Consider the following 13369-nt stretch of genomic DNA (forward strand, 5'->3'; position numbering starts at 1 on the left):
TTGGTGCAAAGGTGAGCATCAGAAGATACTTGAGATATGATTTTGAGTTCAACATAGCATAAAACATACTTTTTAATGAAGTTTGTGCTTACATAACTTCTTTGGCTTCCTCCAGCAAAAATATCAGACATAAACCTTTGAGCTACTTCATTTTCCATTGATTATCCATAGACCAGTGAGCCCCAAAGACTGAGAAAGCAAATGCTTAGGAAAACATAACTGTGTTATCTTCTCTTCATTTATTATTTTTTTTTAAACATTTCCAGTGTTCTGGAAACCCTGTCCTTTGCTGCAGCAGAGAGGGGCTGTAGGGAACCAACGCAGTGTCGTGGTGGATTTGATGCACCAGCCACCTTCAGTGACAATTAGAAAAATTAGAAGTTCATGACAACAATTATAAGAATGAAGACAGAGGCTGAACTTGGTCAACACAATAGAAGCATATTCTTTGCTTGGTGGAATGAAACTGTTTATAACTGGTTTTGTATTCTTTTCCTTACTACATAGATGTTACCATCCCTAACTGATCTGATGTCTTTAAAAGTGTTAATGGGGCCTGGATCTTGGTGATGTCCCTGAGTATGAAGAAATAAATTTCTCTGTGTTAGAATAAACAGAACATGAAAGAAAAGTAGCCCTATTGGGTTAAGCTAGAGATCCAGTTAGCCAAGTAGCTTTTCGCACTGTCCAGTAACAGATGTTTAAAAGGAAAAGTAGAAATAATACGATCCTTTCCCTTTTATAACATCTCTTCTTGAAATCAACAATTAATATATTCTGAGTTACATGACAAAAGTTTTAAAGTTGTCATTAGTTTTACTACTTGCTAACTTACCTAATTCATTTTCAACTTCCTTATTTTTTATGCAATATCCTGTAATAATGAGCATGGGAATTTAATTATGCATTGCATGCAAAGGTACTATCTGTGGCCTTATTTAAACTTGAGATCAGAAGGTTTCCCAAGAGCTCCCTAATTTTGATTCACATTCCCTGTTTCTGTATCCATCATGATTTTGTAGACTTTAATTTCACAAGGCATGGATTGGAGGAGTCGAATGAAACAAATCTAAAGTCATATAAATATTCTAAATTGCATTTTTAAGAAGTGTTGAATTAATTTTATAGATGAAGTAACATGCAAGTTTGGCCTGAAAAAGAGGAACTTTGGGCCTTTGGAAAGATTATCCTTTAGCTCTTCCTACAAACAGGTTTGTCAACTATATTGCTGAGCATTCTTAAACACTTTTTTTAGTGAGACACAAGGAGCTGATCAACTACAAATATCACCCTATCTGTAACACTTTCTTTGCACCTTATCTCCAGATATAGGATTAAAAATGAGGCACAAAGAGATGAAAACGCATAAGACTTTATAAACCCATAGAATAACTAGGCAGTTTCTACTTCAAAATCATAGTTATCTCAAAGAAATTTTGGTATTCTCTCAGGAAACCTTTGCTGTGGGTTATTAGCTCTTGAACATGGCTTTTACAATGCAAGGGCTAGTGAGATGATTCAGGTAAAACAGAAGAAAGGTGCACCTTTGCCTGTTCAAAATCCTCAAGGATTCTCTGTATTCGGTTAAGGGGTTTTTTTGTTTGTGGGTTTCTTTAAAAAATATTTTTTAAGTGCTTCCGTTCACATCTCCTGGCCAAATTTAGAAATATTCCATGAAAAGATTTCTCTCAGTTTCATCTTTAGAGTAAACTAAGACATTTACACTTGCCCACACAGGCATGAATGTATGAGCCAAAGAAGCTACATAAGCTCATTCCTATTGGAATTTTAGCTTGATTTTGAAACAAAATAATTTTCCTTGGCCTACTGCAGCCCTGTTTACCTGGGCTAAATTTCTTCCGAAGTTGAAAAAAAAAAAAGTAAAAATGTTAAGTGTGGACTCTTAGGCATTTTACAACACTTCTTTTTGGAAACTTAAAGACCAAATGGAAATAGTGACACCTTCAATCCACATACATATGTGTGTACTTGAATATCTCATTTCATGTGGAAGGTTTGGTCCCAAAAGGCTACAGTGATCTTGCCGTGTAATTACACAATTTCCTAAACACTGAATCAAACACTGATGTTGAGTGGCTGGAAGATTAATGTTATACTGATGACAAAAATGGAAAAACAATTTGGGGAATCAAGAGTAATTAAATTCTTGACAGAATCACTTGAAAAGGGATCATTAGTTATATGAACGAATTATTCCCCTGCAGCTTTGTTTATATATGGGAAATAGACATTTAAGAAGTGATTTCATTGGCAATATAAAACTGATTATCTCTCAAAGTAAGTGGCAACATTAATACATAGGGTTGCAAAGAGGGGTCACTTCAAACTAAAAAATGAAATTCTGACTTCTAAAGAAATGCTATGAGATGAATCAGTCTTTTCTAATGCATTTTATTATGTATTTTTTACTGAGTTATCTGCAAGTGCAAGTAATGTACAGTTCCATGTGCCTCATAAGTCTGGAAAACTTGTTTCAGTCAATATTCAACAACATTTCAGCCAGTATTGAAGCAATAATTTTGCATTTGCATTGAATTCAGAAATTGTTCTGTAGAGCAGTAACAGGGAAGTATTTTCAAGTGTGAAATACTATTTAGCTGGCATGTAGAGACTTAGGAACCCCTGTGCTAGGAACTCTGTGTCCACGGGAAGAGGAATTTCTTACCCTGCTAATATGTCAGAAAAGACAATAAGGGCATCATTAATATTACCTTTATGGAGGGAAACTGAAGAAAGAAGAGATTAAGAAAGAATTTCAAACTAGGCAGAAGATCACAGGAACAGCAGGCCTGGAAGGGACCTGCTGAACCACTTGGTTATTTCCCTTGCTGGCACCTACCTATGGTGGTGTACACTCCTCACACTGTTTTGGCCCTGCTCTGTTTTCTGCAGCCAAGCAGGACTTTTCCCTCATGGCTGCTGAATCTCTGTCTCCTAGTTTGCTCACAGAAGCCCTCAGTTGTAAATTCCAAACATGCCAACTGGACGGGTTTCAAAAATAAATCCCTGCAAATGTCAAGTATTCACTAGTGCTACAACTGCAAGCTACACTTCAGCAGAAAAATATACCTCAACAGCCAGGGCTGTGGGCATTTCTCCTGCTGTGATGCTTGCAGCCAGATGGCACCAGACAGGAGAGCAGGCATCAGGCTAAGCACAACTGCTGACCTGGGCACAACAAAGCAGCTCAGTGAAGTGGCAGCAGCAGGAGTCCTGTTCTGTCCAGGCAGCGCTGCTGGAATGGAACTTGCAGTTTTGTGTTGTTTGGCCATGGTGTCTGGTGTGAAACACACCTGTGTTCAATGTCTGTCACAACTGTCAAAGCAGAACGCCCAAAGCCCATTTTTTTCTATTAAGGACTCCTTAACTTACAACCTTTGGTTTGTGATTTAACAGCTTTTGAAGGCAGGGAATTTACACTTCTGGTCCTATTTCATTAAACTATCCATCTGCATTCATTTTAAAAGTCTTTTCTTCTCTATCCATCATTTGACTAAAATCACAGCTATCACAGAATGCTCTTTGTTTTCTTAGTATCTTCCCCTTAGGAGGCACTGTCATTCAGTATTATTATAAAAAGAATATTTAATTATTTCAAAGATTATATCATACTAATCTCCGATCTACATTTCACTATACTGCAGGTTTTGGCTGTAACAACCTAAATATCCTTTATGTTGCTAATTTTTTTTCTACTCTGGATAGAACAACTGTAAAGTGCAATTTCAAAAGGTTTCAGTATCTACATACCCCTTTTGCATCAATTACACCGGGTTTCGCGTTGAATTTCACCGTCTTCAAACGGGCACGCTCCTTTCTTTCAACTCTGGGGAAAAGAAAACACAAGGAAAATACATTGATTTTAGCAGCATTTTGTATGAAATATTTGAACCTGCTCTCCCAAGACCATTGGCAGCTTACTACACCAAAAATAAACATTTAAAGTGAATTTTATACATTGAAAAGGAGAGGTCACTTCCTTAGCCAGGTAGCAGTTTTCTGGCAAATGCAGGACTGGGTCTGAGGAGTCTTGGCTGCCCTGCACCAGCAGAACAGCACTGCCTCTCCACAGACATGGGAGTCTGGGAAAAGCATGCTGGGGACAGATTTACTCTCTCTGATTTAGGCTGTTCAAAAATCAGGCAACATTTAGAGTTCTATGGTCAGAGGAATGAAACGAGGACATGTCCTTACTCACCTAGATTAATATGGACATTACTGTAAAAGTGATGCTACCTACCTTTGCAAAATCATCTACAAAATCTATCATTGACTGGCTCAAGTAAAAAATCTGATCATCCACCTGAAAGTGAAACACTAACCCTATTTGTTACGGCTGGGGATTGCTCTAGGAAATCTCCATCGAATCCTGCAAAGCTAGCTTATAAGAGACATTGATTACATGCCTGCAAATCTCTTGCTTTCTAAGCCTGGGTAGAAGGAATTCATAATTTCTGATAATTATTTTCCAAAATACAAACTCTAGAGTTTTGATAGAATGATAATTAACACAACATGTTTCCTTCTGTCTGAGTAGGCTTATAGATGCCCTCCTGAAACACAGTGAATGTTGGTTACTATAGCTACAGTTTAAATTTAGATTAAATGCATTTCTCTGTAAGTGTGGAATATTCACATGGAAACAGCTCAAGTGCATCTTTCAAACTAAATCTATGTTATTAAAAACACATGAACAGTCTCAAACTTGAGCTAGCAGATGAAGTCCCTTGGTAGTACCGGTAAGAAATGAAGACTCGAGGCTGTGTAATTGCCTAAATAGGATTGAGGCTGTGTAATTGCCTAAATAGGATGGATGCCTTCTGAGGAAATAATTAGCACAAATGAACACAATATTCTACTTATTAATCTGTGTTAACATTTAAACTCATTCCAGTCCTGCCTAACTTCCTAAAACATCTGCTTTTAACTAAATTTCTTATTCACTGCATAAAAAAATTTGGAAATTAATCCTGAAGAGTGAATCTTATTTATGAAGTTTGTCATAATTGCTTTAGCAGTCGTGGAGGCATCGCTGCTTTCTAGAGGCATAGCAGACAGATGAGGAGCTGCAGAAACGTTCTGCATTGCTCTGAGAAGTATTTCAGTAATGCCATTAAGTGCCATTAGTCCTTCAGGCAAACATAACAACAGTGTTCATATATGCTCGGCATGCCTACTGAATGTTCCAAACATTTCATCATCTGGCACTGTATTAAGGGTGGCACACAATGTTGCCTCCCATTACAATTAGCATGACACCTTCCACAATAAAACTGTTCTCAGTTACTTATAATTTAGCTGAAATGTAAAATTACAAGCTGAAATGTTCTGTGTCTCAGGCTGACTAGATTACTGTTGCTGCTTGAACTGTCAGTAAAATGGGTCAGCTGTTAGAAAAAGGCAAGGACAAAGTAAATGGGCTTGCCCAATCTATAACATAATCTTTAAATTCTTCAGCTCAGGTGCTCTATTGCCTTTATGTCTTTGGTCTGGAATTTCCATTGTGGCAGTGGGTTGCTCTGGTGTTAGGAATTTGCCTCTCTTTTTCCTGAAGGAATGAACCTAAATTTCTGAAAAGCTTTAGTTTTACATGCTCTGGAGAACTCTTGGAATTTAGCTGTGGTTCTCCAAAGATTTAGTCTTTGTTGAAACAGTCAGGGTGCAGGACTTGAGTGAACTAAGATGTTTTAGAATTTCTCGTCTGAGCTACTGGGACATTTTTGCCACAGAGCTAAAAAGGGAACTAAACTGGTGAAGATACAAAGTTTTGAATCTGTGTCTTTTAAATTGTTGATCTAGCTCTTAGAAAAGGCACTTGTTAAAGGAACGCTAATTCAAACACATTTAACACTTTTTTGCAGGTTTGTAATTATTTTATTTAAGGAAAAATAAAAAGGACTGTCATTTTTTCCCAAGAAGAAAGGAGTTTAGGTCCAAAGAGTTATTTGCAGCAGCTGACACTGTGAATGTCTAAACAGCATATGAGTGTAAATTCCTTACATTGGTTTAGTTGACAGCAGCTGACCATCATTTGAACATTTTGATCCATCAGCTGAAGAAACTGCTTTTAAGAAAGAAATGTTTCACTTAACACAGTAACCGGTTTTCTATAACCACTGCTGGACAAAGCAGGACTATGGGGAGCTGTGCAAAAGCATGAGGTGAAGGGGAGGACTCCTATCTCCCAGATTTGCAGGCTTGCAACTCTGACTTGCCTGATGTACACATTGCTGCCATGACCCTTTCTAAATATGTATTTGCCTGAAAGAGTTATATCTAAGGGATAAGGAAAGCATGGCTATGATTTCCAGAACAACTTAATGGCTCAGTCCCATTTTCAAAAGTGTCTGAGGGGTCACTGAAACTCAAAGAGGTTTCAAGAAATGTTCAAAGAAACCTACATCCAACATTCAAACATGACTGGAGCTGAAAAGCTCTGAGTTCTATGTGGAGACAGTATCGCCCTAGCACAACTTATGGGGAGCTCACCTCCGTTTTCCCACCCACTCTCCAAGTAGAGCTGTGTACAGAAACACTGCTGTGTACAGGGAAATTATCTAAGATCATCTGAGATCTGGGAGAGTCAGAGTATACTCTATATACTCACTTTCTCTTAAAAACATTCCTGGTGATAGAGACCTCTTGGCCCTTTTTATTTCAGAAATAGTCAGGATTCACTCTCTTCTTGTCATGTAAAGCTAGAGAAGTGGAGCAGTACATGGGAAATAAACTTCAACCTTCTGTGTTCCCTCACTAGTAAGTTCAAGATTTGAGTTCTTTAGGATGCTGTTCTCTTCTTCCTTTTCTTAGGAACTTATTAATGGGGTGCAACACTCACTACACTGCAATGTCTGTCTGCTTTTGTGTTTCTGGGCACATATAGCTGTTGAAAAAGGGCTTGTGGGATTTTTCAAAATAAAACTTTCAGTTCTTTCTAAGTGCTGCAAACAAGAAAAAAACCAAGTATAACTCAGCAAGACATAAACTATGATCACACACTGCTGGAACACCGGGAGTTTTGTCAGTGCCTTCCTAAAAGCACTCATCAGTCTTCACAGTGGTGAGGTAGAATATCAAGTGAGAAATGCTTTAATCTTCAATAATAGCGCTCATCGTTGATGTAGAACACAGATACAAATTGCAAACTTGTTTCTACAATGAAATAAAATTGTAAAAGTAGCCAAATTTGCACATATTTTTAGCACTGTGGTGTTTTGCAGGACGAAAGTTGTTCCCAAATCCAGCTTGAGTGCTGTAGTGAGGAGAGTTAGCAAATAAAGGAAAGCAATGTAAAATGGATACTCGAAAAACCTTGCTATGTCTCTTGTCTTGCTTCACTATTTCCAGGTCACCTGCATTATATTTGTTTTGCCTGCCTATCAAGTAAAAGAAAAGTGAAAATTTGTATGCACTCTTTATAATTCAAATATGTGGTCTCTGCTCATAGCTTTTTATTGCTTCCATCCTCTGCAAGATGTGAGATCTGAGGTTACCAAGAGAATCCCATTCTCAAAATTATTTTGGAGCTTTCCTGAAGTGGCATTTTTGCACCGAACATGCATTTTTCAGTAGGAGAGAACATGCTTTGGAACAGCTCTCAGTCTGCAGTGGCTTGCTTATAGAAAACAGCTCAGCACCTGCTCAATATTTATGAAGTGGAGACCTAATGACATTAGGAAGTGACTTCTCATAAAATTGTAGCACAAACTTATTCTGTTTAAAAGCTAACAGCTGTTTTCCTTCAGCACAGAAGTTTCACTTTGTGAAACATTGCAAGAGCACACGAAGAAGGTTATGCTTACACATACATACAAATTTCATTCCATATTAAATTTTTCCAATTAGATTACTGAGTATAGACAGACAAATTATTTTAGACAAAGCTTAGCTGATGTTAAAAAGTTTTATCATCTAAGGATTAAAATGTTAATGTTTTTTATATTTAGAAAGGTAGATGATTTATAGGAAACATTAAAAATAAAAGTCATTTGAGTGGATAAACATGCCCTTCTGCCAAGCTGAGCAGAACAACAAATTTAAGCTGGCTTTTCACCCAAAGGGACTTCTGTGCTGGGAAAACCTCTTGTTCCTTGTCCTTAAATGTTTGTGAAACATTGATTTTTATGTACTTTTCCCCCCACTTTGCTCTGAAAGGAGAGCATGGCTGCATGTACTTGTGGGGTGAATGTTGTCTATTTGAGAACACAAGTATCAGGCTGGTATTATTACAGCTGGTAATAACAGAGATGCAAGTTGCACAATATTTGGCAGTCAGAGGTACTTAAAATACCTGAAAGGGGGTATCTGAGAATGATGTCCAGTCTGACAGCAGTTTTGTGACTGCACATCTGAAGGACAACTGAAAGATTAGTGTAATTATTTCAGTGTTTTAAGGCCAAATCCTTGTTGGCTGCAGAGGGAGCAGTAGTAAAAGTGGTGAGAATTTATGCTCAGCCATTCTGGGGCAATCTGTGTGAAATCTCAGGCTGCATTCCAGACCCACGGACTGGAGTCAGGCAGACATGCACACACCACAGAAAATACTGAGGTTTGCAACGTAGGAGCTTGTCCCTGTGCAGAGACTCAGCAAGAAAAAAGTGAAAAGAACTGGAGGTGTAAAATCAATGCTACAGCAAATTAAAATCTATTTACTGTCGAATTAGTGCATCTGTCTAGGAATGAAAGACATTCTTATATATGCATATTGGTTTAATGTATTTTTTTAATTCCCTTTAACTAATGTGAGTGTTTCCATAGGGAGGGAATCTTGGACATGGGCTGCTCAGCTTGCAGCTGCTCTTTTATAGGAAGCTGATTTTTTTTTAAATGGATAATAAGAAGGGCAATGAGGCAAATAAAAATTTCATGATCAAAAGCACAGATTATGTGAAAACTGTAATCTAAATCAATCTATCCATCTATCAACCTAAATGTAAAAAAAAAAAAAAAAAATCAGTGTAAATCTAATTCTGTTGGTCATTCTTGTATAAATAGCAATTTTTGATGATAAAGGAGCACTTCACACATGTAGCCATAGTGCCCAGGCAATAATGCAGGCTGCCTGAGACATTGCTACAGGGCTGGTGGTTATGTCCTCTCAGGTCCTTGGAGACCCTGCCTGATATAATTGTGCTGTCACCTTAAACATAGCTTGGATAAATCTTTTGGGCAGATGTGGAACCAAAAGAAATTTGACCTGAATTGTTGATTAATTAATTAATACTATATAATCACTATTTGGTGATGGTTAAACCACAAGTGGAGTGGTTTGCAGCCTCTCACGCTGAAGTCCCGTGCTTCCCAACACCAACACGATATAATACCACACCAACTGTATGCCATTGTGTTCCGTTTCTACCCAGCTAGCTCCACAGTCCTGTGGTGGAGAACAACAGCTCTAGTCAGACAATAAATACACACTGACAAATGAACAAAATATTGTTTTCAGGTGTAGAAATGCTTGCAGTCATATTTAAGAACCGCAGGATATTTAGAATTTAATTTTCTTCAATCTGCACAGAGGTCATTGGCTCACTGCTCCATGAGACTTGGTCCTTGCACTTATCAGTGGAGAAACTTGGGGCCACTCTCACTTCTTTGTGCTGCTTCTTTCAGCAACACCCTTCCAGCTGCAGTGCTGCCCTCCAAAACTCTCTCTTAAAGCCTGACTTGGCAATTTAACCATAAATAAGGCAACAAATCCACATGCTGGCAGAAGCACTGAAATCTAATGACAAAAAATCTTTCAAACTCTATGAAATCACTAAGATGTAAAGTGTCCAAAAACCTGGAGAGACTAATGAGTGGCAGCTCCCCTATAATTGTCAATTATGATATTTTTTTGCTGGTATAGCACATAAGTCATAGAGGAGAAAAAGAGTAAGGAGTCTCGATTAATTATTCCCAATTTCTTTAATTAGCTCATGCTAAAATGTCATTGTATGATGGGTTTTCCTGTAAAAAAAATAAAAGATCTAAACACATGGAAAGCAATTATAGCAATTACCATTACACAGCATCTCAAAGAAGAAATATGTTTGTTTATACACATATATATCTGTACACACATATAGATAGAGATATATTTGTATACATGTGTATATATATGTGTGTGTGTGTGTATATATATATATGTATACACATACATATATATATAAAATTGAAGTGATCACTGATTTTCAGAGCTATTCCATAATGATTTCACTTATGGGAAATGCAGGAATTGTATCTTAGCTGTTGCTGGACAGAAGTCAAGGGAAGTAGAAGTAAGACAGAAGTAAAGCAGACAGCTAAAAGACTCAACCTTGTACTAGTAATTCCTGGATCTGTATAGCCTCTCACTGACCCAAAGTGCAAAAAATAAAGTTACAGTACCACAGGATAGCATTCCAGAAGCAGAAAAAGGAATCTAAACACAAAAGAAGACCCTTCCAAGCATAAACCCCTGAAGCCCCCAAGACACTAAAAAAAAAAGGAACAGAAACGAATTGGGGATTGAAAAATATAAGACAAATATGAAATTCTTCAATTTACAACATCATGGCTAATTTAGCTTGCAGGACAAGCCCAACCAACTCCTACAGATGTTCTTATTTTCCTTCTTTCCTTTCTTTCTATCACACCTTTTTTACTACTAGATATAACATATGTTTTATTAAATACAAAGCACTGCTTATAGAAATAACCCCATAGAGACTATAAGAGACATGGTATCCTGGAGCCAACAGCTTAAACGAGGATTTCCATGCTGTAGCTGCCTATATTTGGCCAAATTAATTCCAGGAGTACTCTGTTTTGGATTAATCCTCTTACAGTCAATAACCCACACCTGCAGAGGAAATTGAACTCTGAATTAGCACAATCTGGTGAGTGTGATTAGCTTTACTCTCTGTAACTCAGCCCTGTGTGCACTGATTGCTCATCCTGCCCTTGGGTGGTGTGAACGACTACAGAAGGTGCTGGCAAGAGCACATCAGTCTCAGGCACTGAGGAATCATCCAGAACCCACAGAAAGGAAACAGTCCTCACTTTTCAGGGCATTGGAAAAAAATATTGTGCAACTGAAACCTTTTATGAAATAGCAGCAACCTCCTCCCACTCCAGCTCAGGTGTATCATTACATTCATGCAGACAGAAAATCAGATGCCATTGATTTTTCCAGGCCACTCAGCTTCACTAGTGAAGAATAAGGATGACAAGTGGAGAGCACAGTAACTGGACCTGAATCTTTTAAAATTCAAGACCCTTGGTTTTAGGTTTTAACTAACCTATTTTCATATAGTATTGTTTTTTAAATTGTGTTTTCTCCCAGTGTTCCCTAAGCCACATCTTATTCCTAGGCTCTCTTATATGTCTGACCTTGACTAGAGAACCTCTATCTTTTTGTCCTTGAAAGCACCACTGTGTGGGTAACCCAATAACTTTAGGCACACACCACCTTTCTACTTTACAGGATATACAGTTCCACATCTTAATTAGCTCTGTCCTTTTTTCCTCTGTACTTGTTTTAATATGTATGACAGCTTTTTGCACCTTTTCATAGTAGGCACCACACAGGAGTGAGCTCTGTGCACTTAGTTACCATAGCATTAAATAAACTCTTCTCTCTTCCCATGTACAATCCAATCATGTAATTACAGCAGTATTTACTGCAGCAATGAATAGGAGGCAAGTATTCCTTTTTCAATATCTACAGACTAAGTCTGGTTAATGGGCACATTTTCCATCCTGAAACTTACAACCTAACCTTACAACCTAACCTTTTATTTCTGTCTATTACACAACTCCAAAATGGCTCTTCACTGAAAAAACAGGTGGGGATGCTATTCAAACATGATCATTAGAGAAATTAATGTTTTTTCAGCGCTCATGTCAACAAGGTATTTGATGGCCTTTTAGTTTACTTTTACATGATTTAGAACAATGAGTACCAGGAGCTCTATTAGTACCTTGGCCAGATCTCTTGAAACAGCAGCAGATGCTCAAGGGAGCACCAAGCATCCCATTTCCCCTCTATAAAAAAATGGTCATGATCATTTTTACACTAGTGCTTAAGCTGAAATAGCTAGGAATAGAAAGTTTATACTCAGTATGACGGCATTGCTGCAAAAGAGAAATGTAATATGTTTTGATGGATTTCATTTTCCTCCTACCCTTTCAGTTTTTGACCTTTTTATACCAACTATCAACAGAGCCAGGAGGTAATACTGCTTTGTGTGCTAGTTCTGATACTATCAGAGACTTGTGGCCAATTTTACAAAAGCATCTAGGCAGAATAAACAATACAAAGAATGAGGGAGATTCAGATATCTGTTCTCTCTCTGACAGTCACCACAAATCCATCATAGACACAAAAGATTCAGATTTAGCTTGGAGAGCAGATGAAAGTGCCTTCATTTACATTATATGAAAAATTTACTGTGCTATTGGTTATCCATCAGTTTCCAGGCAAGCAGAGATTAAATTAACAGATTTCAAAGCCAAAGATGACCATTATATAATTTAGCACCATATTTTACATCACACAGGCTGAGAAGTTTAATGCTGTTACCCTCTCGAAAGAAGACATACAGTCTTGATTTGAAAATGTCAAGCCATTCATTACATCCTTCAGCAGTTTGATGCCATGGCTAATCACCCTGACATTAAAACATGTGCTCCACTTCAAATTCAGAGTGAATTCCCAGACTCAGATTCTGGTAATTCCTTTTTTTTTTTTTTTTTGCTGAAGCTCTTTAGTAGATGGCAATCTCTCCTTCTTTTCCCCTTTCTTTATGAAGTTGCCAGTAATTGAGTCACCTTCTGAGTTTCTTTTCAGTACAGTTATAAACAGCCTGAATGCTTTCTCACAGCAAAAACTGTGTCTTCCAACTCTTGAAATACCTGTGGGATTTTCCTTTACTGCCCCCAGTTTTTCAGTAGATTGATGCACCCCATCTTTACAAAAAAAGAAAAAAAAGAAATATTTTGAGATAGTGGTCAAGGAGGTAAGAAGGAGAAGGCAGCACTCACCTCCTCTTGCTGGGTATAACTCCCATCTCCTCACTGTCCCCCTCCAGAGTGACCCTCCTCGCCTGCCACCATTCATCATCTGAGGCGTTGATGACGTGAAGGATGTCTCCGTACTTGAAACTCAGACCTTGGCTTGGGAGGCCACTGTCTTTGCTCTTGTCATAGTCAAACATGGCTCTGTGAAAGCAAACAAAGATATGAAGGCAGGTGATTATATCAGTCTGGGTACATTTACTTCTGAGCAATTAATCATATCTTATGTCACAGGTAACCTTTTCCAAGGGGAAAGGTCCTACTCAGAGGAAAACTCTTTCCACTGTGGAGTTAGTCTTTACAG

General features: G+C 37.9%; 1 protein-coding gene across 8 annotated transcripts in view; it reads right to left on the bottom strand.

The window, feature by feature from the left end:
* DLG2 (discs large MAGUK scaffold protein 2) overlaps window positions 1-13369 on the bottom strand; it is a gene marked incomplete at its 5' end in the record, with an annotated part of 981693 nt that overhangs the window by 33603 nt on the left and 934721 nt on the right. For 7 of the 8 annotated variants that reach the window (XM_084227140.1, XM_084227144.1, XM_084227143.1 and 4 more), the window contains 2 exons: window positions 3772-3847; window positions 13033-13209. In XM_084227140.1, the coding sequence (XP_084083266.1) occupies window positions 3772-3847; window positions 13033-13209 (253 nt within the window). The remainder of the gene's footprint in view (window positions 1-3771; window positions 3848-13032; window positions 13210-13369) is intronic. The other variant, XM_084227147.1, reaches the window with a different exon arrangement.

The sequence above is a fragment of the Fringilla coelebs genome (genome assembly GCF_963513975.1).
Source record: "Fringilla coelebs genome assembly, chromosome: 2".
In the NCBI taxonomy this organism is placed as follows: Eukaryota; Metazoa; Chordata; class Aves; order Passeriformes; family Fringillidae; genus Fringilla; species Fringilla coelebs.